Source organism: Bactrocera neohumeralis, chromosome 5 (assembly GCF_024586455.1).
Source record: "Bactrocera neohumeralis isolate Rockhampton chromosome 5, APGP_CSIRO_Bneo_wtdbg2-racon-allhic-juicebox.fasta_v2, whole genome shotgun sequence".
NCBI classification, from domain to species: Eukaryota; Metazoa; Arthropoda; class Insecta; order Diptera; family Tephritidae; genus Bactrocera; species Bactrocera neohumeralis.
This window is the reverse complement of record NC_065922.1, coordinates 63,008,684-63,034,017: the sequence shown is the minus strand read 5'-3', so window position 1 is coordinate 63,034,017 and position 25,334 is coordinate 63,008,684. Positions and strand designations below refer to the sequence as shown.

At 36.1% G+C, this 25,334-nt stretch overlaps 2 protein-coding genes across 2 annotated transcripts; both read left to right on the top strand.

Moving 5' to 3' along the window:
- Window positions 1–15,583: 15,583 nt before the first annotated feature.
- LOC126759486 (ctenidin-1-like) lies at window positions 15,584–16,160 on the top strand. Its single transcript, XM_050474321.1, has 2 exons — window positions 15,584–15,702; window positions 15,779–16,160. The coding sequence occupies exons 1-2, from the start codon at window positions 15,645–15,647 to the stop codon at window positions 16,114–16,116; spliced, it is 396 nt and encodes a 131-aa protein (XP_050330278.1). The 5' UTR covers window positions 15,584–15,644; the 3' UTR covers window positions 16,117–16,160.
- Window positions 16,161–20,633: 4,473 nt separating this feature from the next.
- LOC126759492 (rRNA 2'-O-methyltransferase fibrillarin-like) lies at window positions 20,634–21,180 on the top strand. Its single transcript, XM_050474328.1, has 2 exons — window positions 20,634–20,784; window positions 20,906–21,180. The coding sequence occupies exons 1-2, from the start codon at window positions 20,649–20,651 to the stop codon at window positions 21,061–21,063; spliced, it is 294 nt and encodes a 97-aa protein (XP_050330285.1). The 5' UTR covers window positions 20,634–20,648; the 3' UTR covers window positions 21,064–21,180.
- Window positions 21,181–25,334: the final 4,154 nt, after the last annotated feature.

Genomic DNA, 25,334 nt, shown 5'->3' with positions numbered 1-25,334 from the left:
AGCCGTGTCTTTGATTCAGACAAGCGGTAAGTTGAGTAAAAATTAAGATATCTCAGTGAAACTTGGTACGCTTGTTTCTTGGCACTTTCGATAGGTCAGTATTGCAGATGGAATCTGTGGACCTGGCCGCGCCTCCTAATATGTGTAATGTATTGTAACATATATCTCATTAACCAATAAAGCTACATCAACAAAACTTGTTGAGGAAGATGCTTTTGACACATCTTACATCCACTCTCTTCCCTCCGTGTGGAAGAGTTTTATTGAAATCGATATAAAAAATTCTACAAAGGCAATGACAAATGACGTTGCACCGCCAACCTTTATGTGAAATCCTATATCTCAAGAACGACGAAATTAATTTGAACCAAATTCGATATGCCGCGGACTAGAACTACACCTATGTACTTCACATGTACGTAGGTTGCAATATATATTTCTGGCCTAATAATGTAAATAGGCATATTTATCAACGAAAATGTTTTTTTTTTAATTTTTTTTTTGTGTTTTATTTTTTTTTTTTGTTTTATTTTTTTTTTTATTTTTTTTTGTCGATTGCTGTTTTGTTTCGGGCTCATACGCATAGATCCATGATTCGTCACCTGTGACGATCTTATAAACGTCTTTTGAAGCACCGCGATCGTATTTTTTCAGCATTTCTTTACACCAATCCACACGAGACTTTTTTTGAGCGATTGTCAAATTGTGCGGGATCCAATGAGAACAAACCTTTTTTACGGCCAGGTGTTCATGCAATATCGAATGTATGCTGGTGGGAGAAATGCATAGGCATGCCTCTATCTGAAGGTATGTTACATGACGGTCTTGCATTATCACTGGCACAACGGCTGTTTTTGGACGACCTTCACGGAATTCGTCTTTGAGCGAGCGTCGGCCACGATTGAATTCGTCAGTTTTTCACAGTGCTATACGATGGTGCTTCATAGCCATACAAAGATTTTAGTTCATCGATGCTCTCTTGTCGTGATAATCCACGTCGAAAGTTGTGAAAAATGATCGCACGAAAATGTTCACGAGTTAATTCCATTTTTTGGCCGAGATGATTTTTTTAATTCCCTGTAAATAAAACAATTCACGATTAAATGACAAAACGTTCTGAGTGATGTTATGCTAGAAAATGTCAAACTTTCCAATGGAAATGTCAGATTGCACCTGGCAACACTTAGTGTTGCCCTAGGCCAGAATATATATAGCAGCCCTCGTATTTAGTACAATTTTGAATTCCATGTGATTCTTTCTTCTTTTTCCAACATCTGGTTGACTTTGCATCATGTAGTTATATTGTTCAATTATGAGTTAGCCTAATGAAACTCAGAGAGGAACTTTTTCTGAACGGATAGATAACGTTAGGTCAATACTACCCGTAAACCCCACATACCTTATGTAGGATCTCAAACATCTTGTTGGCTTTATATTCGGTATTCGAGGTATAAGATATTTTAGCAAAATTAAATGAAAGCACAAGAAAAAACGTTAACTTCGGTTGCACCGAAGCTAAATACCCTTCACAGGTGCATTTCTGTTAGTAACTATGTGTTCAGTTTGTATGGAAGCTATATGCTATAGTAATCCGTTCTAAACAAGTTTTTTAGAGATTACATTGTTGCCTTAGAAAATAACATATATCAAGTTTCGTGAATATATCTTGTCAAATGTGAAAGTTGTCCATACAAGAACTTGATTCCGATCGTTCAGTTTGTATGGTAGCTATACGCTATAGTTAACCGATCTGATCAATTTCTTCGGAGATTACATTGTTGCCTTAAAAAATAATCTGTACCAAATTTCGTGAATATATCTTGACAAATGTGAAAGTTTTCCCTACAAGAACTTGATTCCGATCGTTCAGTTTGTATGGCAGCTATATGTTATAGTGGCCCGATATCGGCCGTTCCGACAAATGAACAGCTTCTTGAAGAGAAAATGACGTTTGCAAAATTTCAAAACGATATCTTAAAAACTGAGAGACTAGTTCGTATATATACAGACAGACGGACAGACAGACGGACATGGCTAAATCGACTCAGCTCGACATACTGATCATTTATATATATACTTTACAGGGTCTCCGACGATTCCTTCTGGGTGTTACAAACTTCGTGACAAACTTAATATACCCTGTTCAGGGTATAATAATAGTGGATATATGTACATAATTATGTACAATAGTCTAATGCCGAAAACTTATGAAAACAATTAGTGATTTTCGTGCTCTAGCTTCCAGCCACATATGTATTTACATACAAGGATCATTCCAAAGTAAACAGGACTTTATGAATATAGCGCCCCCTGGTGGCGCCATCTAAATGTTGAACGGTGCGTTAGAATCTGCTATTTTTATCGATTGTCCAGTGAGAATTTCATCATGATTGGAAGTGAAGTTATTGCGCTTTAAATGTCAGTTTTTTTATGATATCGGTGTGAAAATGAGCTTCGAACAAGGAGCCAACATTAAATTTTGTTTTAAAATTAGTAAAACTTTTACCGAAACATTTCAATTGATGAAACAAGTTTATGGCGATGATTGCCTATCCCGTAGCAGAGTGCACGAGTGGTTTCAACGTTTTCAAAGTGGTCGTGAGGACATAAAAGACGAAACTATGCGTGAATTCATCAAAAAACAGCTGAAATCATCACTGAAATTCATAGGAAATGGAATTGAACATCTCCAAAACAACGATTTATCGCATTTTGACCGAACATTTGGGCTTACGAAAGGTGTGTGCACGGTTTGTTCCGCACAAATTGACTGACGACCAAAAATTGCTCAGAATCCAACATTCGAAGGACATCATTAAATAGGAAAAAGGACAAAAACTTCCTTTACAATATTCTGACTGGTGACGAAACGTGGTGTTTCCAATGTGATCCCGAAACGAAACGTTAGAGTGCTGAATGGAAGGCACCGTGCGAGCCGAAACCCAAAAAATTGAGCATGGAGAAGTCAAAAGTGAAGACAATGCTGATTTGTTTTTATGATTCCAAGGGTATTGTCCACAAAGAATTTTTTCCACCCGCCCAAAACGTTAATGCGGTATTCTACCTTTGAGTTTTGAAGCGTTTGGTGCGCCGTATTCGACGTGTTCGGCCCGAATATCGCGAAGATGAAAGTTGGCGTTTGTTGCACGATAATGCGCCGTCTCATCGATCGACGCTTGTGACCGATTATTTGACCAAAAATCACATTTTAACCATTAACCACTTCCCGTATTCACCTGATATGGCACCGTGCGACTTCTTCCTTTTTGGGAAAAATGCATTTGCTTATGAAAGGAAAGTGTTATGCAGACGTAGAGGCCATGCAAAAGGCTTGTTCTTATAAAAAAATTTTTGTTAGTCTTGCAGACTTTGTACCGAATAAATGGGTCAATGGGTTGAGTTGATTGACCGGGTGACTGTCTGTCCGTTCATCCGTCCGCCTGACCATACAAGCTGTAATTTGAGTAAAAAGATATCTTGATGAAGCTTGATATATATATTTCTTGGCCAGTGGCGTAGCTACAACTTCGGGCGACCGGGGCCAAGGATATTCTGCAGTAAGTTTGCCCCCTTTAGGTGGTTCGAACAAAGTGAATTTTTACTGATATTCGATATTATTACCAAATTTAGGAACTAGAAGCCACGCAAAATCTGAAGTTCCAAAATTCTCACAATATGGTTTATGAGGAAATTAATAGTAAATTTACAAGACATCTTATTAAAAGCCATAGAAAAAACCCATTTTCGCCCTATATCTTGTACACTTTTAACACAATTTGCATGAATTTTTGCCCGAATTGGAGTTTTTAAATACCAAAAGTTTTTAAATGCCAAAAGATATAAGACAAATTCAAAGACTGAAGAGTATTCGAGTAAAAATTAATATTTTTCATTGTTATTCAGATTACTACATTGTGAGTGTACAACTCATTATCTTTTATAATAAATTTTGTAAAAAAAATTGTTGAAGTATTTTTCTGAATATTAAAAAAACAGCGAAGAAAGTTGATACGCCGGATCGATACATACATATGCCACTGTTCTTGGCAAAAACAGTAAGGCGGAGTTTGAAGATGGACGCCATCGGACCACTGCCACGCCATTGAAGGAAAATAAAGTGCCACATGGATTGTTTTTTACTCACAATTGCTTCGAATAATGAATGTTAAATTCTTCACAACATGTTGTAATATAATTAACCAATGCCTGAAGAAAATTGCGGATGATTTTTTCGACTTGCAAGAGTATAAAATGTTCGGTTAGCCCCTCCTTACTTGCTTATTATAAAGTTTTGACAACACCTAAGAATATTTCTGCATCAAATTGCTAGAGTATAAAACGTTCGGATACGGCTGAACTAATCGCTTTCTTACTAGTTTCACTTGTATTCAATAGCATATTACATACATTTATTTATATGTATGTATGTATACGCCAACCTTCCTTATGTGTTTATTGCGGCTTTCTTATCACATTTGCTCATTTCATTGACAGCTGTTCGTCAACAGTGACACAAAATGCTATATACAAATACAAATGCTTATGTCTATTTTGGTATAATCGTTTCCACTTGCTATCGACGAGAACAGAATTTGCATCATTTGGGAAATCCAGTTTAGACCTCTTATCGCTGTTGGAAGCAATAAAAAGATTTATACACATTAATATGTACTTTATATATATGTTAGTATACATGAATACATACATATGTACATATTGTAGTTTATTTGTATTCCCTGAGTAGCTTTGGGGAACAGGTTTTCACCTCAAACGGTATAAAAATACGAAAAAGTAAACAAAACAGTGGCAAAATGAAATTTGTTTTTAGCCGGCAATTTTCAGCTGTTCTTGTTTGTGTTTACATTATAGGAAGGTTAAAAGAAGGTTGGGCGAAGTTGCTATTTTTGTTTGGAAGTACATATCGTCAACTGAAATGCAAAATAACGTAACATCACTTTTCGTAGGTTTACAGGAGAAGCAAAAAACCATATAAAAAGAAAACCACTTGAGATATTGAAACAAAATTTTCAAATCTGTATTAACATGAACCTATAAGTATATTTTAGAAAAAAAAATAACGAAAAAATTAAGCAAATTTTATAGCAGGTGTCTTACCTTATTTTGAATTTTCATTTCAGAAACAAAATAACGTATGATCAATCTAAATTTGTATACAAATTAAAAATTTTAATATTAATACTTTTTTTTAATTTTAAATAAAAACAGTTGCAAGTTTTTCATATTTCATGTTATTTTTATTACTAATATGTACATAAGTACTAGAAAAAATTTAAATATTTCAAGCTAAAAATGAGGATAATGCTTAATTATTATTTATTGAATAACTAATTATTCGAAATGTATATTATCAAAAAAGTAATAACAGTCTGCTGGAATTAAAGCTTCTAGGTCCTGCAGATGTTGCCATTTCTTCTTAGTTATTCTTAAACTTTGCAAAAGAATAGGCTGCTGAATTCCTAAAAAAGCACGGGTCTGATCACTTGGAGCATGGAGTCGCTGAACCGAACTCTGGCGGCTCCTTCTCTACTCATATACCGAAGGAGTTGTGGGTGGGAAGAAGCCGTTAGAGAAAAGGGACAGGGAGCTTCTTCACGGATGGGTCAAAAGTGGAGGGGTCTACTGTCAGGAGCTCTCTATCAAATCCAGTTTTCTCCAACTTCCTAAGTATTGCAGTGTCTTCCAGGCCGAGATTGGAGCCATTAAGGTAGCAGTAGATTTACTACTCCGGAGTGCAGGCTCCTTCAGAGGAGTGACCATCGATTCAGATAGCAGAGCGACGATTCCAGCCTTTAACTCATTAAGAATGAGAGAATTCAGAGCTGATCGAAGACCTAACCTCGCTATCAATAGCATCGAGTGCCTTTGTGATAAGAATGATATGAGTGCTAGACCACAGCGGAATCGCCGGAAACATGAGCTAGCAAGAAGAGGTCCCCTAGAATCGCTATCGGTAGAATGGGAGCGGATCTGTGCTCCCGTATCCTATTCTATTACTGCTGGGCCACAATTTTTACACACCCTGTTGAAAAAGTCTTTTGTCCCAAGATCGTTCGCATGAGATCTAGTGATCTCTTTGCCCTCAGTAAGGCAGCCTTTCCCTAGTTTTGGGGCTTGAAACACGCCATTGCCCTATTGGCTTCCACGCAGTAAGGCTGGGAATCCTACCAGACGCCATCTGCAGAAGCTGTATGGAAGTTAGGGAGGGGAACAACTCAACACTTAATCACTTTGGCGCATACCTTCAGACATCCCACCTGGTGGGAAGCGTTTTGTTAATTTATAAGTTCGAACACAGGAGTTCTTCTTTTCTATGGCCTCACAAAGGACTACATATATGTATGTATATAGTAGTCCACGTTCGATCAACTAACCAAAGCACATTGAACTTAATCACTAAAAATAAACATAAACAATAAATGAAGGCTAACTTCGATATAAAAAAACACTCTGTTATATTTACATACTTGAGTGATGATACGTTATTTTGTTTAACGAAATCAAGCACTTGATGATACGTTTTTTTGAAGTTTTAATATACATAGCTTGGGTATTTTTGATCGCAGAAAAAAAAAATTTGCTACGCATATGTAATATGATGTGGTGAATCGTAATCAGTAAAAAACTTAATTTTGCATTTTTTGATGATACGTTATTTTGCATTTCAGGTGACGATATGTAAGTGTATTACTCATTGGCACAAATGTATCGAAGTTCTTACTCTTACGTGGGTTTTAAAAACAAGTTGAAGTGTTAAGTAGTGCCCCTCTATACTTTCTACTATAGCTTATAGTACGATCCGTCACTTAAATTGCTACTCCCTTCTTTATGGTAACTTATTATCCATAATCTCTAGTATTTCTAAAAAAGCTACCAAATTAGAAAATAAAATACACACATAAGTATACTAATGAATTAGACATGTAATATTTGATAGTTTCAACGTGTTCCCTGGATCTGGCCTCAGCGATACTCGAAAAAATTTAATGACAAAAAACAGGTAATCGCCGAGATTGAGGCCGATTTTAAATCAAAAGAAAAAACGTACTGCAAAAATTGTACTTAAAAGTTGGAAAATTTCTTATTGGCTTGTCAGATTGCAAATATACAGTACATTGAATAACAGAATCGAATTTTACCAAAAATTAAAAACCATAACAACTTTTCATTTCCTGACTAGATGTTTTTGTGAGTTCAACGCATTCATATTTTTCAATACATTCATAAAGGGACATTCACATCAAGATATTGTTCATGATAACTGTTTATATTAATGCACCTCTGGATGAACTTCAATTTACTCAAGTTCTTTGTTAATGTTTTTTGCGCTCTTATGGAAATACCCTGCATATCCCTTTATTTAAACTTAATTATTATTTATTTAAAGTAGTACTTATATTCATTATTTGCACAATAAACACTTAACTTTTTAAGTACTCAGAACACATGCGCTTGAATCCACTTGAAAATATTGACTTTTGCCATTTTATGCGCGAGAATTATTTACGTTTCATTTGAAGTCAAAATTTACGTTTATTGAGTTTAAATAAAACTTCCACTTACAAAGTCAATAATCGCGACATAAAATTTTTTCCATTTTTGTAGGTTATGGGCAAATATGTAAGTGCGGTACATGATTACAATAGATTAATGATGTTTTCATCAAATACTCTCAATACGGCTGTTGCGTCTTAAAATTTTTGTTCGAACTTTCTTTTCTGATTCTGATTTATATCTTCACTTGTTCTACAATAATATAAATAGTAAGTACATATATGTACAGGAGTTTTCGAAAACTCGAAGATCTTCCTCTTTACTGCTTACGCGATTATAGCCGAGTTAACAACAGCGCGCCAGTCGTTTCTTCTTTTCGCTACGAGGCGCCAATTAAAGATTCCAAGAGAAGCCAGGTTCTTTACTTTCAGAGCTGGAGTGTTTTCGTCCATTCCGGACAACATGACCTAGCCACCGCAGCCGCTGTCTTTTAATTCGCTGAACAATGTCAATTTCGTCGTATATCTCATACAGGTCATCGTTTCATCGAATGCGATATTCGCCATGGCCAATGCGCAAAGGACCATAAATCTTTCGCAGAACCTTTCCCTTGAAAACTCGTAACGTCGACTCATCAGATGTTGTCACCGTCCAAGACCTCTGCACCATATAGCAGGACGGGAATTATGAGTGACTTATAAAGTTTTGTTTTTGTTCGTCGAAAGAGGACTTTACTTATCAACTGCCGACTTAGTTGGTGGTGTTTATACTGGTTCCAAGATAGACAAAATTGTGTAAGACTTCAAAGTTATGACCGTCAACAGTGAGGTGAGAGCCATGTCAGGATGACAGGAGATATTTCGTCTTGCCCTCGTTCACTGCCAGACCCATTTGCTTTGCTTCCTTGTCCAGTCTGGAGAAAGCAGAACTAATAGCACGGGTGGTGAGGACAATGATTTCAATATCATCGGCGTATGCCAGAAGCTGTACACTCTTATAGAAGATTTTACCTGCTCGATTAAGTTCTGCAGCTCGAACTATTTTCTCCAGCAGTAGATTGAAGAAGTCGCACGATAGGGAGTCGCCTTGTCTGAAACCTCGGCTCGGAGAGGTCCGAGCTTTGTTCAGTTTACACAGCCGAATTAGTTTTGCGGGGATACCAAATTCAGACATCGCGGCATAAAGGCAGCTCCTTTTCGTGCTATCGAAAGCAGCTTTGAAATCGACGAAGAGGTGGTGTGTGTCGATTCTCCTTTCACGGGTCTTTCCAAGAATTGGCGCATGGTGAATATCTGGTCGGTTGTTGGTTTTCCAGGTCTGAAGCCACTCTGATAAGGTCCAATAAGTTTGTTGACGGTGGGAAATAATCTTTCACACAATACGCTCAATAGAACCTTATACGCGATGTTGAGGTGACTTATCCTATGGTAGTTGACGCAGATTGTGAGGTCTCTCTTTTTATGGATTGGGCAGAGCACACTTAAATTCAATTATTGCATGTGCATGCTTTCGTCCGACCATATTTTACAAAGAATCTAATGCAAGCTCCTTATCAGTTCTTCGCCGCCGTGTTTGAATAACTCGGCCGGCAATCCATCGGCCCCCGCTGCTTTGTTGTTCTTCAGACGGGTAATTGCTATTCAAACTTCTTCATGGACGGGCAATGGAACATCTCCTCCATCGTCATCGATTGGGGAATCGGGTTCGCCTTCTCCTGGCGTCGTACTTTCACTGCCATTCAGCAGGCTGAAGAAGTGTTCCCTCCATAATTTTAGTATGCTCTGGGTATCGGTTACTAGGTCACCTTTGGGGTTTTCACAAGAGTATGCTCCGGTCTTGAAACCTTCTGTAAGCCGCCGCATTTTTTCGCAGAATTTTCGAGCATTACCCCTGTCGGCCAGCTTATCAAGCTCTTCGTACTCACGCATTTCGGCCTCTTTCTTTTTCTGTCTACAAATGCGTCTCGTTTCCCTCTTCAACTCTCGGTATCTATCCCATCGCGCACGTATTGTGGTCGATCGTAACGTTGCGAGGTAGGCCTCGTCGTACCAGCTGTTCTTTTGCATTTTCCGAAAACCAATGGTTTCGGTAGCAGCTGTACGTAAGGAGTTTGAAATGCCGTTATGCGTTTTTGGCCACACAGAGGCGTGTGCGTATCTTGGCTGCTACAAGATAGTGGTCCGAGTCGATGTTAGGATCTCGGAGCGTACGCACGTCTAAGACACTGGCGACGTGCCTTCCGTCTATCACAACATTTTCGATCTGGTTGATGGCTTTCCGATCCGGGTACAGCCAGGTAGCTTGATGTATTTTCTTATGCTGGAATCTAGTACTACAGATAACCATATTTCTGGCCCCGGCGAAGTCTATCAACCTCAACCCGTTTGGGGATGTTTCCTCGTGCCCAGCCTGGCGTTAAAGTCGCCAAGCACGATTTTGACATCGTGACGAGGGCAGCTTTTATAGGTGCGTTCCAAGCGTTCATAAAAGGCATCTTTGGCCACATCGTCCTTCTCTTCCGTCGGGGGTGGGCGCAAATCATCGATATGTTGAAAAACCTCGCCTCCACCGGAGTTAATGACAGTACTCTGCGACGGAGTCTCTTTCCCACCACGAATCCCACATCGAACTTGCGCTCCTTTATATGGTTACTGTAGTAAATGCCACAAGGATCTACTCGCCTTAGTCCTTGTCTCGTCCAACGCATTTCTTCACTCTAGCTGGGCAGCGGTACTTTCCCAATTAAGGAACCGGACATTGTTTGCCATTGTCGTCATCAAAAGGGGGGTCTCTCATCCGACGCTGGTGGTTATTTTTCATTGGGCGCGTTTTTTTACGTGGCGGGTCCCAAATCCAGCGCACAACCCCTCGGAAGGGGATGTTTCGCCTTCTCACTTTTGCTCGCCTTCGAACGGATGTTCTTAAGCTACCGAGAGGATACTTGGTCTAGGACCGGAAGTCCCGAGCTGCTTGAGTCATATGTAAAAGAATCGTTTCTGTACACTCCCAAGTGAATAGCAATGAGAGAACTTTCCTCACTTGCGTCAACTTCTACACATGACTCCATCCTCCACTCTAGATCACCTGTTCAAAAAACATGGTTTTGAGAAAAATGCTTTTGAAGTTTTCCACAAACATTATAAAGAGCCCGAGAATACTTCAAACTACTTCTTTCTTGGTTTGCATTATATTTGCGATGCTATTTTATAATTATTTATAGTGTTCTATAACTTTTCCTTTAACCGATAGATCTTTGCTTCTATCAAATTTATTTTAATAAAATACAGTACAACAAGAAATTGCATTAACTTCGAAGCTATAATACTCTTCACAAATGCAAAATATTCCTTACAATTACTTTGATAGGTCAGTTTATATGGCAACTACTTATATAAAGTGACTAGATCTGAACAATTTCTTCGGTGATTGCACCGTTGTCGTGAAATGAAAGAGCTTTGCATACATATAGTATACAAGCAGTTTTTTCCGCTCCTTCGTCGGCAGCCATATGTTATAGTATTATGACACCGGCCGTTGGCTTTTATACTCTCGCAACAAAGTTGCTAAGGAGAGTATTATAGTTTTGTTCACATAACGGTTGTTTGTAAGTCCTAAAACTAAAAGAGTCAGATATAGGGTTATATCTACCAAAGTGATCAGGGTGACGAGTAGAGTCGAAATCCGGATGTCTGTCTGTCCGTCCGTCCGTCTGTCCGTCCGTCTGTCCGTCTGTCCGTCCGTCCGCAAGCTGTAACTTTAGTAAAAATTGAGATATCATGATCAAACTTGGTACACGTATTCCTTGGCCCCATAAGAAGGTTAAGTTCGAAGATGGGCAAAATCGGCCCACTGCCACGCATAAAGTGGTCATAACTATTTGGACGTAATTTTTTTGGAAAAGTGGGCGTGGCCCCGCCCCCTACTAAGTTTTTTGTACATATCTTGGAAACTACTATAGCTATGTCAACCAAACTCTATAGAGTCGTTTCCTTCAGGCATTTCCATATACAAAAATGGAAGAAATCGGATAATAACCACGCCCACCTCCCATACAAAAGTTATATTGAAAATCACTAAAAGTGCGTTAACCGACTAACAAAAAACGTCAGAAACACTAAATTTTACGGAAGAAATGGCAGAAGGAAGCTGCACTCAGACTTTTTTTAAAAATTGAAAATGGGCGTGTCGTCGCCCACTTATGGACCAAAAACCATATCTCAGGAACTACTAATCTAATTAATTTTACAGCAAAATAAAAAAATATGTAAATGACATAATGAAATGTCGATTATCACTTTATCATGCTAGAGTATAAAATGTTCGGTGACACCCGAATTTAGCCAACTTAGCCCTTTCTTACTTGTTACTATTAATATTTATGAAGTTTTATTAGTGATTCATCATGATTTGCATCATTCAGATGAAGCAAAAAGTTTTCACTTTTAAATTATTTAATTATTTATTTAGTGCACATTTGCTAAGTTCTATTGCTTAAATAAGGTTGCCAGATATTCTGAGTTGTGTAAATTTTATTAAACTATGTAGATAATTTTAGTTCTTTGAAGTTGTGTTGCAAGTGTCTAAAAAGCCAATAAAAACACTTAAAAAAACATGAATTTGATATAAATTTTGTTTAATGACAGAAATGTACTTAAAGTTCGATATTGTCTGCCAATGGCATGGTTTTTGTATAATTTGTTACTCTAGTCGAAATTGGAAATTATTGCTCACAGAGTGGTGTACGAGTATACCGTTCGCAGCTTACATTAAAAATATAATATATATTAATTAACTTAGCATAACACAAAAAAATTATAAATTATCGATTTATTCATTTTATTTGCTACGTTTTTGGCCTCAAAAATTCTTAATTGTTTTTGACTGAGTCCACAATGGCACGCCTATCACCCAATTTGAGACCTTTCCAGACATCACTTTTCTCTACTATCACCAGCCAGTACCATATTATTTTAGATCCTAAGGAGACCTGGCTTTCCATTTTATAATACGATAAAGTGTTGACTTTATACCTCGAGGTATAAATACTTCTCAGTTACCTTATCTAAACAGATCAGTGATCAGATGAGAATTTATTTAATTCCATGTCAAACCTTATTTCCGAAGATCCCACTGTACCAACTGCTTATGAAATCAACTTTTTTTGATTGAGTTGAGTTAAGCAAAAAAGTAAAAAATCAATAACTTTTTCTCAAATGCAATATTGGCAGCTCTAGTTAATATATCAATAGGAGAACGTACATACATACATATGTACATATTGCATAGTATGCCATACTAATTTGCATATACAGTCGACGCTCACAAAATATAACCACTTTGTTTTTAAGGTGACTCTCCTTTTCTGGAGGCTTCTTTATTTGTCAAGGTACTCGTATAAGCAAAAAATTAGTTAAATTTACTTTGAACGCTACTTTGAATTAAATCTGTTAATGTAAAATGAAAGCAATCAACATTTTCGATTCTAATTTCAGAAGGTTAAATGTAGTGCAAACACAGATTCTAAATTCTAGAATTTCTATTTACTGAAGGTTTTAATTTGTGAGCGTCGACTGTACTGCAATGCAACATCTGAAAATATAGAAGATTGATGACTTATACACAATACCTACATTTAAATAGGAGCAATAAAAATTCGTCTACAGTAAACTCTTGATAACTCATTATTGCAAGAAACTACAGAGCTTTACAAACAAAACAAAAACAAAAAAAATTTCCCGGTTATGTAAGCAAATTTTGATGTTATGAAATGCCCAAATAACGAATTTTTCGTCAAAGTATTGAATGTGTTCCTGTTTTAAGGTGTAGGATTCTACGCAACTTTTTACGCATCACACATCAACATCACGTGACCTGAAGATGATTTATTGCCAAAAAACACAAAAAATTATGCGAAAGGCTTAAAGCAAATTAAACTATTTCCGCAATGACCTGGATAAATTTTGGAAATTATAGTAAGGAATAGAGAGAGCGGTTCAACTAGGATCTATGAGTGATGGAAGAAAGGTATCAAGGTTGATGGAATCGTGCTATGTTGGCAAATTAAAGCGGTTCTTAAAAAGAATTTGTCAATTGAAAAAGTATGAAATAAAACGAGTCTTTATTAAAGTGCAAGTATAGCATATGTTTTCGACAATTTTCTCTATGTCTACTTTGATGTATGATGTCGGCTATTTAGATCATGTTTCCTGACTTATGTGATGCAAAATGAAACTAAGATTTATGATAGTTTCATGAATTGTACTTACAAAGGTATTATATATCTAAAATCGATCTAATATATAATAAATAATCGTATATACTGAAAAATATGAAATTTGTTGTTAATTACGATAAGGTCTTTAGTTGATGGATCTTCTCTTCCGGCAAGTGTTGCAGGAATTCTTTAATCTTATCAGCTACTTCAATGAATATGTTCCAACAATAATTACTGTATTTGTATTATACCGTCTCTTTGCTGATAATACATAACCTTTGCTGAACAAGTTTTTATTTACTTTACTTCAAATTTTCGTTCAATACAATCAAATCAGACGAATGATGTAATAAGCGTTGGTATTACATACCAGTCAAAAAAGTGTAGTTGCATAAAAGACAATGCTCTGTGTCAGAAATCATTGAAATTGATTGAAGAAAAGCGTGAACTGGGCTATGAATTTGTTCTGCATCCATCAGTGTCTGACTCCTACCGACTTCTTTCTCTTCTCAGGCCTCAAGAGAAGGTACACTGAAAAGAAATTTAGTTACAATAGCGAAGTATTCAACGGAATGAGGAGTACTATTTTTAAGCAAATTTGTGCAAACAATATGGTCTCAAAAGATATGCTTTAATTAAAGCAAGGGAAGTACCTTCAGGTACATAAGGCTTGTTGGTTAAATGGGATCTAGGTCGAGTATTCGTCCGATTTTATTCATTCTAAACAAAAACATGCACCGTTATAAGATAAATACACTATTTCAATTTTATTAAGATAACTCACATATTGGCCGTTATATGAGGTAAGTATATAGTTACGCAGAAGCTCGAAAAGCTTTACATTAGTTATATATGGGGATTGAAGGAAGTACTGAACTTATTCAACCCATGTGTATGAAACAAACAGACATACAGACGTACATTATGCAAGAATTCTCTCTGAATTTCAATTATAAATCTGACACATAGATCAATATTTTCGGTAAAAAGTCAACTATGGACACTGGGGTCCAAATATTGTATTCAGTACCTAGGGAATTGAAAAGTTTTTGTAATATTATTAACCGGGTTAAATTAAGCGGTAATATTTACTCGTAACAGGTCATTCTAAGTAAAAACATTTTATGGCTAAATTCTTTTTATACTCTCGCAACAAAGTTGCTTAGGAGAGTATTAAAGTTTTGTTCCATTATTTGTTTGAAGTTTAAAAGAGTCCCGACATATTGCATTAATTGCTTCTTGATTTTTGTACTCGAAAGGAAAGAAAGAATATTTAGAGATCGTTGCTTACATTTTTAAAATGTTAATTTAGGAAGTCTCTAATCTTGGACTTTTACCACAGCTTTCACTGTCTTGTGACACGGAGCATTGTCTTCATGCAACAGCACTTTCTTTTTCTTCAAATGAGACCGCTTTTCGGCGATTTCGTCGCTGCTGATGGTCCTTCCCTTTTCAAGGTAGTCAATGAAAATTATTCAATGCGCATCCCGAAATACAGACACCAAAAACTTGTCATCCGAATAACATATTACATATTAGTTGACAATTGCGGGTCTAATAAGAGCAGACTTTACTGTATTTTGAAAATTTACTCAATGCAAGTGCAAACAATTACTAGTAAATTAATGCATTTTCCACGCCTCGTAAAATGTTTGGTCGATTTTGTGACTTTTCTCAATACAAATATCACTTTTGTAGGCACACAGTTAGTCCGTCTGACTTTACTCCAATTCACTACATATAATATGCATACGTCTGTTATGTTATTTTTATATACTATATATAGTATGTATATGGGTATATACCTTATCCGCTGTTGTTACTCTTCATGCATTTTTTGTGATGCCCAGGGTATAAAACACGGTAGCATTGCATTAGCTCATCAATCGCAATTCAGTATTCAGCGAGAATCGTTGCAATGAAGCTTTTGCTTGTTTTCTGCGTTGTGGCCACAATCATGGTGGTCCAGTGTTATGGTTCGTTCTCATAAGGCATACATATACGAATGTCGAAAATTTTAACATACATACATATATTTCTTTGTACTTGCAGCTGGGGAACCTAAAGGGCCGGGTAGGCAGAAGCGTTCACCCGAACCACTTAGTAGCAATGGAGCGCCTGGTGAGCCTGGTAAAAATGGCGGAGGAGGTGGAGGTGGTGGTGGCGGTGGCGACAATGGAGGTGGTGGTGGTAATGGTGGAGGTGGTGGCAATGGTGGCGGTGGTGGCAACGGTGGCGGTGGCGGTGGTGGCAATGGTGGTGGTGGTGGCAATGGAGGTGGTGGTGGCAACGGTGGCGGTGGTGGCAATGGAGGTGGTGGTGATGGCGGCAAAGGGGGCAAAGGTGGTGACGATGGTGCTCCTGGTGCGCCTGGAGCTCCCGGTCATTAATGTTGTTTACGAAAATAAAGTTTTGTTTTGTTTATAAGTCGGCATTCGGAATTATTTTTTATTGATGGTCATTGACGGTCATCGGTTGTACTTCTACATATCTCTCTGACTCTGTACGTAATAAACATCTACATATGTAAGTACATATCATTACCATTTTATAATCTCAAATAGTTGCAAATTGTTAATGATCAATAATGTTGGAATTAGTATGCAAACTTTCTACCTTAAACAGTTTAATATGATCATCTAATGAGTGGGTTGTGATGGTGAGTATTTAACCGTCTACCTAATACTGCCAGGAAGCATCTCTGAGTGGAACGATTACTCAAAGTTTTTACTGAATATTTTCTTCAATGTGATTTGAGTTATTGTTAGGTTAGGTTAGCTAAAAACGCTGATTTTTCGTGAGGCCACCAATAATACCAATTTGATAGCTAGAGACCAATTCGCTGTGTTCGTAGAAAGTGTGGCAACCGAGATGCTTCAACCTTACTCTGGCGAAATGTGGACCGTGGATGAGAAAGTATGTAGATCTTTCTGCCTCAACTTCCTCATTGCAACTTTGACAAGTTGTGTCCTCCAAAACCTTTAGCCTCACCGTGTGAGTGCAAGTGAGACAGTGTCCAGTTGGGATACTTATCATTGTGGCAAATGTGAACTTTGATAAGAGCTAGCAGTTCAATGGACCTAAGGAGTTATTGTAATTTCAAAGCATTTTGGTGTTTTTATCAAAAATATTCTGTAAACTCGAAGAGAATAGCGATAAAAATGATAGATAAGGTGGATCGCTCAATTAGGAATGTCGAAATCATTATGACTGTAGTATTTCGCAAAACTATCAGGCATACATACATATGTACATACTTATGTATGTTCAATGTAAATATTGAAAAGTATATGCAGATTCTTCAATGGTATACTACCAAAATGCTTACTCAAATTTAATATCCTCAATATGCAAGGTTAACGCTTAAAATTAGCGAATTAAAGAAGAAATCGCAAATAAGAAATGGAAAAATAAAAACAAATATTATTTTATGTTTCCTAGAATTACTTTAAAGAACAAAAAAACAAATATTTTCACTGAACTAACTGTATTCGAAGCGCTCCACCCTGCTATCGTTGACATTACAGCGAAGAAAAACTATGGTAGCATGGTTTATTTACGTTTAAAGTTCGTAAATATTGAAACACATTATTTTGAGGTTTCCATAATAATATTAGTAAATATGAATAGAAGTTCTGATTATCAAACTGTTATTTTAAAATTCGCTATATATAACAGGTGATCCAAGTAGAAGTACTTTTTTCAATAGCTTTTTTTTTGACAGATCACACATGAAACGGTGAAATCATCGGCTCATATAGTATCTACAAAAATTATGTCGGTAAGAACGTAATGACAATGGCGACCGGCGCCACTTTGTCACATCGATTATACAAAGGTAATAAACAATTTTCCTTGTGTCTTTTGGTGAATTTTTTTTTTTTCAAAAATAAGTGAAAATTTAACAAAAAATTGCTTGATTGAATTTTTAAGTGTTAAGAATGGCAAAATTACAACTTACAACTACAACTTCAATACTTACTTTCTTACAAGGTCCGTCGCAAAAGAAACAGGACTGTTAAAAAAAAAACAACAAAAAAATAATATTTTTCAAAAGTTATATTTTTTTTATCTCCCCCTAAGAAACAATTTCCTCAAATGCTTCGATACAGCGTTTTGAGTCCGGTCAATTAGCATTTCAAATGAGTGTTTGAGGTCATTTTTAAAGGAAAAACCTTGAAAATATCGGTCGTCGCCTTTTGGATAGCTGAAATGTCTTTTAACCAGTGTCCTTTCATAGGCAATTGAATTTTTCCAAATAGGTAAAAATCACTGGGTTAGATCAGGTGAGTATATGAGTAATTAATAGTTAATATGAGTTTTTGTCAAAAAATCAGAATACCGACTTTAAAAAAGCGTCGACCGATGGATCATGGGCGCATTATCGTGCAACAGTTTAACAAAATTTCAGAAAGACAAATGCCTCACGGTATTACAAGTGGTCAGCACTGACACGTATAAATATGAATGGTGACCAAAAATGTAACAGTTACATAACACCGATGCTGCCATCTAGGTAAAAAATACACATAAGCATTAATCGTTTGGCTATAGGTGGGACGAACTCTCGGTAGTGTATAATACCCTCGGTAATCGTAAAAACAAATCAGCATTGTCTTTATTTTTGACTTCTGAAGACGACCGACTTCTGATCGTCACAGAGGTCCTCCACGACCTTTAATTGGAATCGCTTTCAAACCACTCATGCAATGGGTTACTACGGGATAGGCACTGATCATCATAAACTTTTTTCATCATTTTAAATGTTTCAGTAAACGTTTTCCCAAGTTTAAAACAAAATTTAATATTTGCTCTTTGTTCAAAATGCATTTTACGACCGATGACCAAAAGCTGCTGTCACTTTTTGATCTTTAATTTTTTCAACATCGATTGTAGTTTTTATCCTTTAATTGTCTTAAAATTTTTTGCCCAAAATGTCAACAAGTGATGAAACTTTAAAATTTGATTGGAACATAAGAAGGTAATTTTACACAAAATTTCGTGAAAGCAAATTTGTTTGTGCACAAGATAAAAATGAAAAAGTCTAGATGTAAAAGTTATAGATCTTCTCACTATCTCCAAAATAGCGATACAACTTTTTTCTGTAGGACTGGTAGTTGTACCGGAAATCGAGAAAAAACATGATTAACCCTTATATATTCAACCACACCCCTCCCCAACCTTTTCCCGACCGCAGATTGCAAGTCAGTTACTTTTCATTTAATGTTTGTTAGTTTATCTTTAATTTCTGATGGGTCTCAAGCTACTATGAATTTCTTCCTTTCTTATCATTTTCAAAGGCATTACATTTTCTCAGAAAATAAAAAAAAAAACCCTTTAGTTTTTGTTACTTCATCTTTCAGTTCCAATGGTATTTTTGTACATATGTATGTATGTATGTACATTAGGGTGTTTTTTTTTTAACTATTTATTTTTTTTTCAATCCTGGCACGAAATTTCCTTAGAAATACCCTAAAAAAATTCTCTAAAAATTTTAGCACTTAATAATATATTAACATTAAGAACTGGACCAAGGCCTGTAAAAATTTTCCATAGAAAATACACTACAATCGTGATTTTTTATCTTTAAATTCCTACAGATCAGAGGTATTTTATGGCATCGCTTTGCCTTTAGACGCATATTTCTCAGAATTGTTCACTCTACAAAAGTGCCCAGTGCAACAAAGTCGTAACTCACACCGGCGCGTTAGTACGGGGCTCTAAACCTGATTTTTCTATGAAATTTATATTTATTTAATTATTTTTTTTTGTATATATCTCGTAAATGACAACAGCTATAGAAAAAATGTACAAAACAAACTTGTAGGAAATTTTATTGGCTAAAAAAAAGATCCGAGCTCAAAATCGCTATCATTAATACTTCTCGAGATATTCGGCTTTTTAAGTAAGGCTTTCATTTGGTTTTTTTCACTTTTTACTATTTTCAAAGACGTTTACGCTAAAACATTTGCGCCCTGTACTCAAGATGTTCCAATACCTGCGGTTTTAATTTAATTTGCATATTAATGTACAAATAAATCGTTCTTTTTAATTAATAGACAGTAAGCAATTTGAGCGCTTTAATGATATAATTTCTAGTTGAGTTTCCTCAATAAAACGCAACTAATCAAATGTCATTTACAGCTGCACGCATGACATTAAGAGTTTGATGAGTTTGTTTTCATCTCGTTGACAAGTTGTTCTACCCGTTTGGCACAAGCGACCTTGTACGGATTAGCGAGTTCTCGGAAACATTGCTTCCACTGATAATTAACCGCAAGAAAATTATGGTTTTTGCACATATGTATGTATGTATGTACATACATATTTATGTAGTATGTATGTATATAAATTAAATATATTTTTCCACATTATTAATTTAGATGAATTCATAGATTTTTATTTAATTTCACAATAGCCTACATACGTACATATGTATGTACATGTAAGTACATAAAGTAAGTAGATTACTTCGAAGAACATCGTGAAATTATGCTGACGATCTAAAGAAGGCAAAACAGTTACTGCGCAATAATTTCTATTCGTAGAACGGTACTCTTCATTTGCTCTTATTACAAACACCCAAATTGTGATCCACCCAGGCATTACCGGTATTTTTTATTGTTTTGCTATTTTGTTTTTGTCTACAGCATTTATACTCGTATGCACACACACACATAAATACAATAAATACTTACGTATAAAAAATTAGCTTTCTATATAAATGCACACACATACAGGTACACATATTTAGTTAAGCGCCGGCGTTAATCAACAAAATGCATGTGTAAGCATTTCTATACATCTTTTGCCTCTGTAAAAACCAAAATGCACACATGTAAGGTTTGACTGCTGCTATCACTATGCCTTTACTGGCGCGTCAAAACAGCGGGTCAAGTTTATTGCGTCAGCTGCTTTTGATATGAACCTGAGCTGCATGATGCCGAGTATAAATATCGGCCCTAACTTTGGTTTCGGACATTGCAGTTTCAGTATTTGCAACATGAAGTTCTACGCTCTCTTTGCTTTTGTCCTGGCCTTAGTGGCGATGGCTATGGGTGAGTTACAGGATGCAGTCCAAAATTTACAAAGCAACACTACATTCACATAAATATACATACATACACTCAAATAATCGACATATTGATTAATTAAAAATGTGTCTTCTTCTGTTTACAGCCATGCCTGAACCTCTGCCCGGTGGTGGCGGCGGCGGCGGTGGCGGTGGTGGTCTCACCTTTGAAGAACTCGGTGGAGGCGGCGGCGGCGGTGGTGGCGGTGGCCTCAACCTTGAGCTCGGCGGAGGCGGTGGTGGTGGCGGCGGCGGTGGCAAGTAAATCGCATAGCCATCAACCGACATAGTTTAACACATTGTTAATTGATTTGACTGTTTGGCCCAAGGATTTAGAACAAATTATTACATTAATAAATCTAATTTGATAAACAAAAAATAATTGCATTTAATGACTTGCTCTTATAATTATTAAGTTATTATTAAGTCAGCGTGTATTCACTATTGAGCAGCTAAGATGATATTCGGTAAAAGAGAAGTATTCCAGAATATCTTCTCTTTTAAGGAGATTTAATTTATTGTTGGATAAGTTAGTGCTTTAGAGGGAATTGCATAATGCCACAAACATCGAAACTCCCATCCCTATTACCAATAACCTGGAACAGCTTCTCTTATGGCGTATTTTTCACCAGCAAAGTCCTTCGGCCTAGACAGGAGCAGACGGTAATCAATGATACTGTGTGAAGTAAACACAAAACTGTCTGAGCAATTTTTTATTACGAAGAAAACAAAAAGTATAGCAACAATATGATATGTATGTTATAATTGTCTGATCTGCACAAGTTCTTTTTAGATTGGAGCGCAGTCTTTGATAATAATCTTTGCCAAATTTCTTGAAAACACCTTGAAAAATAAAAGCGTTTTCCTTAAAAAGACTTGAGTTCTACCGGTCAGTTTGTAATGCAGCTATATGTTATAGTTATCAGATATCGGCGGTACAGATACTTATAAGCAGTTTCTTGGTGAGGAAAGGATTACAGGCCACTCTCTAAAAAACTAAAGAACTAGTTCGTGTATATACAGACGGACAGGCAAACAAACGCCTATGGTTAAATCGACTCAGCTCGTCAAGTTAATCATTTATGTATGTATGTATGTATATAAAATTTAGCGTTGAATTGCGCTCTAATTTGTACTATGTATGTATGTATGTATATGATCTAGATGTATAACTTCCCTGTTCTATGAACGCATCATAACATTTATTTAAAATATATTTCGCCTCCATCGCCATCTATTTGCATGGTGCGAATATTTTACTTATCGGCATTAATATGAGTTCCAAATATCGGAATGATCAAATATAAACCGGAGACTAAATGTAATATTTGGAAAAATGACTTAACTGACAACATCTGCAACAATAAATTTGTGTCAGAATATATACATACATACATACATATGTACACATTATTTAGCAATGTTATATATTGGAAGGATATACAATCGCTTTTTGACATGTACATAGGTGCAAACATTATTAGTGCTAAGTTCTTTTTCGATATTTTTGTTGATGCTTCATTTATCTATTGTATTGAGAAATAATTTGATGGATTTTAAAACGGTGCCACAAGTGCCTATTTGCAAATATTGGTTGTCAAAAAAGTCTTGCGGTATTTAGAGCTGAAGGCGCGTAGTTCATCGGGGGTCATGCTATACCTTTTTGGAAAGCTCATTTCACACGCTAACACGTGTTTGATTGATTGTCGTTTCTTTTAAGTCGTTCGTGAGTTATAGCGTCGCAAACATGGAGAAAAATAAAGAGAAAATACGGCATATTTTACAGTACTACTACGATAAAGGCAAAAATGCATCTCAAGCCGCCAATAAAATATGTGCAGTTTATGGACCCGATACAGTTTTCATTTCCACCGCACAACGATGGTTTCAACGTTTTCGTTCTGGTGTAGCGGTGGTCGAAGATGCGAAACGCTCCGGAAGGCCTGTCGTCGAAAATTGCGATAAAATCGCTGAATTGGTCGAAAGAGACCGGCATAGTAGCAGCCGTAACATCGGTCAAGAGCTGGGCATGAGCCATCAAAAATTCATTTCAATTTCAATAAAAAAAAAAACTTCAATAAAAATACCGCAAGACTTTTTTGACAACCCATTATATTGGAAAATCAACGTCTATGCAATAATAAACCTCCTTAGAGCGCCAAGGATCGTGTTACCAAGTCTTATCAACATTTATCGCTTATGTCCCTTGGAAAAGTTGATCTTTGTGATTTCTTGATCATAAGCGAAATAAAAATTTCTGGCAATATATGCTAAGGAGGCTAATATAAGTTAATTTAATATTTAAATTTAATAAAAAAGTGAGATATCTGGACAATTGCAGGAAGGCTTTAAGCTCACACGTAGGTCACTACTAGTCCACAATTTGGATTCCCGGGTAGAGCAGTTAGACAACCTAGGAACTTCTATCGATGAATCCGAGGCGTAGTTACTACCGTGCCCACTAGGAACAATCGGAAGAGAATTTATATTCAATCTAATTCAGGGCAGATAGAAATCAATAATCACAATGGGCCTTCTAAGAGCCTGGATGCGTCATCAGACAGCCACTCTACCTACCTAGCCATGATAAGAATAGCACTAAAGACTTATTACATAAGTAGATGAATAGTATTTACGGTCTCACGGCTACTATAATTTGGGACTGGCTTATGGAGAACATGCGTTAATGGATAAAGTAAGTAGTCTCACTGAGAGCAACAAATGCTTTGAGCGCAACGATGAAACGAGATTGCAATATTATAAAGGTTAAATATAATTTACCCCAAGGTGGCAGCACTTTTACCTACCTATTGCACATAAGTATCTGGATGAAGCTTGATAAACATATTCCTTTCAGTCTGAAGAAGTTGTTATTGCAGGTGGATAGTATTAGACTATTGCTATGTTTAAACTCAACAAAGATTTATCATTCCTTACAAAAATGAAACCGTCTTTCTTATATAAATATTTCATTCTGTATTGTATCGCCTCGGCATTGGCGAAGATAAGCCTGTTCAATATATTTGAACTTATTGCCGAGGGAAAGAAATGATTATTAGTGAACTGTATGTGTTTTTACAATAGTGAGAATTACACTGTTTCATATCTTATTTGTATAAAATTGTCTAAATATAAATATATTAATTATTCCGCCTTTTTGAAGTAATGATCCTGTTCAATTTTGAACAGCTACGACCAAAATTACCACTACTAAAAAATTGTAAAGAGCTGCAAGTAAGTCGCAAACCTTTCTTTAACAAAAAAGTTATATTATCTTACAAACTGCTAAAACTCTATCAATCAAATTTTGTGGATATATTGAATTCTAGCATATCCTTGATATAGTTCAAAAAATGTCAAAAACTTAAAAGTAAGTGATTATGATTGACTTTAAACCGAAAAGTCGGCTGACTACTTCCCCTAGTTCCCATGTGCTTAATATAATGTAATGATTTTAGAAATTCGAATCGTTTTTATACGGTATAAAGTAGATATATCTTAAACATTGAGTCAACCCTTACTGTAGTTTGGTGCCAAAAATCATAGAAATCGGAATCTCAGTGACCACATATGGCTTTCCCTACTCTGTTTGACTTTATGCCGAATAATTGAGTCAATATACCCCTCTATGGATAATAGAGGACCTATTTTATTGTTACTGTTAGGGGGGTATTCTGGTCTAGGAGCATGAATTTCAGGTAATTTTTAAAGTGTCGTAAAAAAAGGCAATTAATATTTTTAGTATCCATTTTTTTATTAGTTATTTGCTAATTTTAGAAGAGTACAGAAAAAAATTAAAAACTAAAAAAAGGAAAAAAATTTAAAAATTATGAGCTGACGATGTGGGGGGTCATTAAAAATTTCCACGTGACCGGACCCATGATTTCAACCCTCCTAGTTATCTGAAACCAAAAAAAAGATTATTAATCTAGAATAATGTTGCAATGGCCAGAACTACGGAAAAGTGGGATTTTTTTTTTCACAAAATGGCGACTGCCTGAAAAAAAAAGTTTTTTGGATCACATTTTCTGACTATTTCGAATTTTTTAAAAATAATAAAAATAAAAATTTGGGAATGGGGCTAGTTCCAACCATAGACAAGCCTATAAAGAAGACTCTATAAAAATTTCAAGTAAATCGGTCCAGTAGAACCTGAGAAATCGTGAGAGTTTTGAGAAAAACGCGTTTAAAATTTAGGAGACAATTCTAGTGAACACGGACGCCACGTCACAAAATCGGCTGTATCTCCGAAAATAAGTCGAATTTTGAAAAATCCTTCCAAGGTCATATTTTTGAAAGTCTAAACAAAATCAAAAGGTCAAAATCCTAGACAAGAATAGCCCCTTAAAACTTATAATGATTTATGTTTGTATAATTTAATAATGAATGTTCTATTTATAAATTTATAAATTTTTCCTTATAAAGATTTGCAGACACGTGGAAATATTTCCTCACCTTAAATTCTAATCAAATGAGACTTCGGTTGCACCCGACTTACCTATTTGTTTGCTATAAAGTTTAGCTGACGCTTTTGAT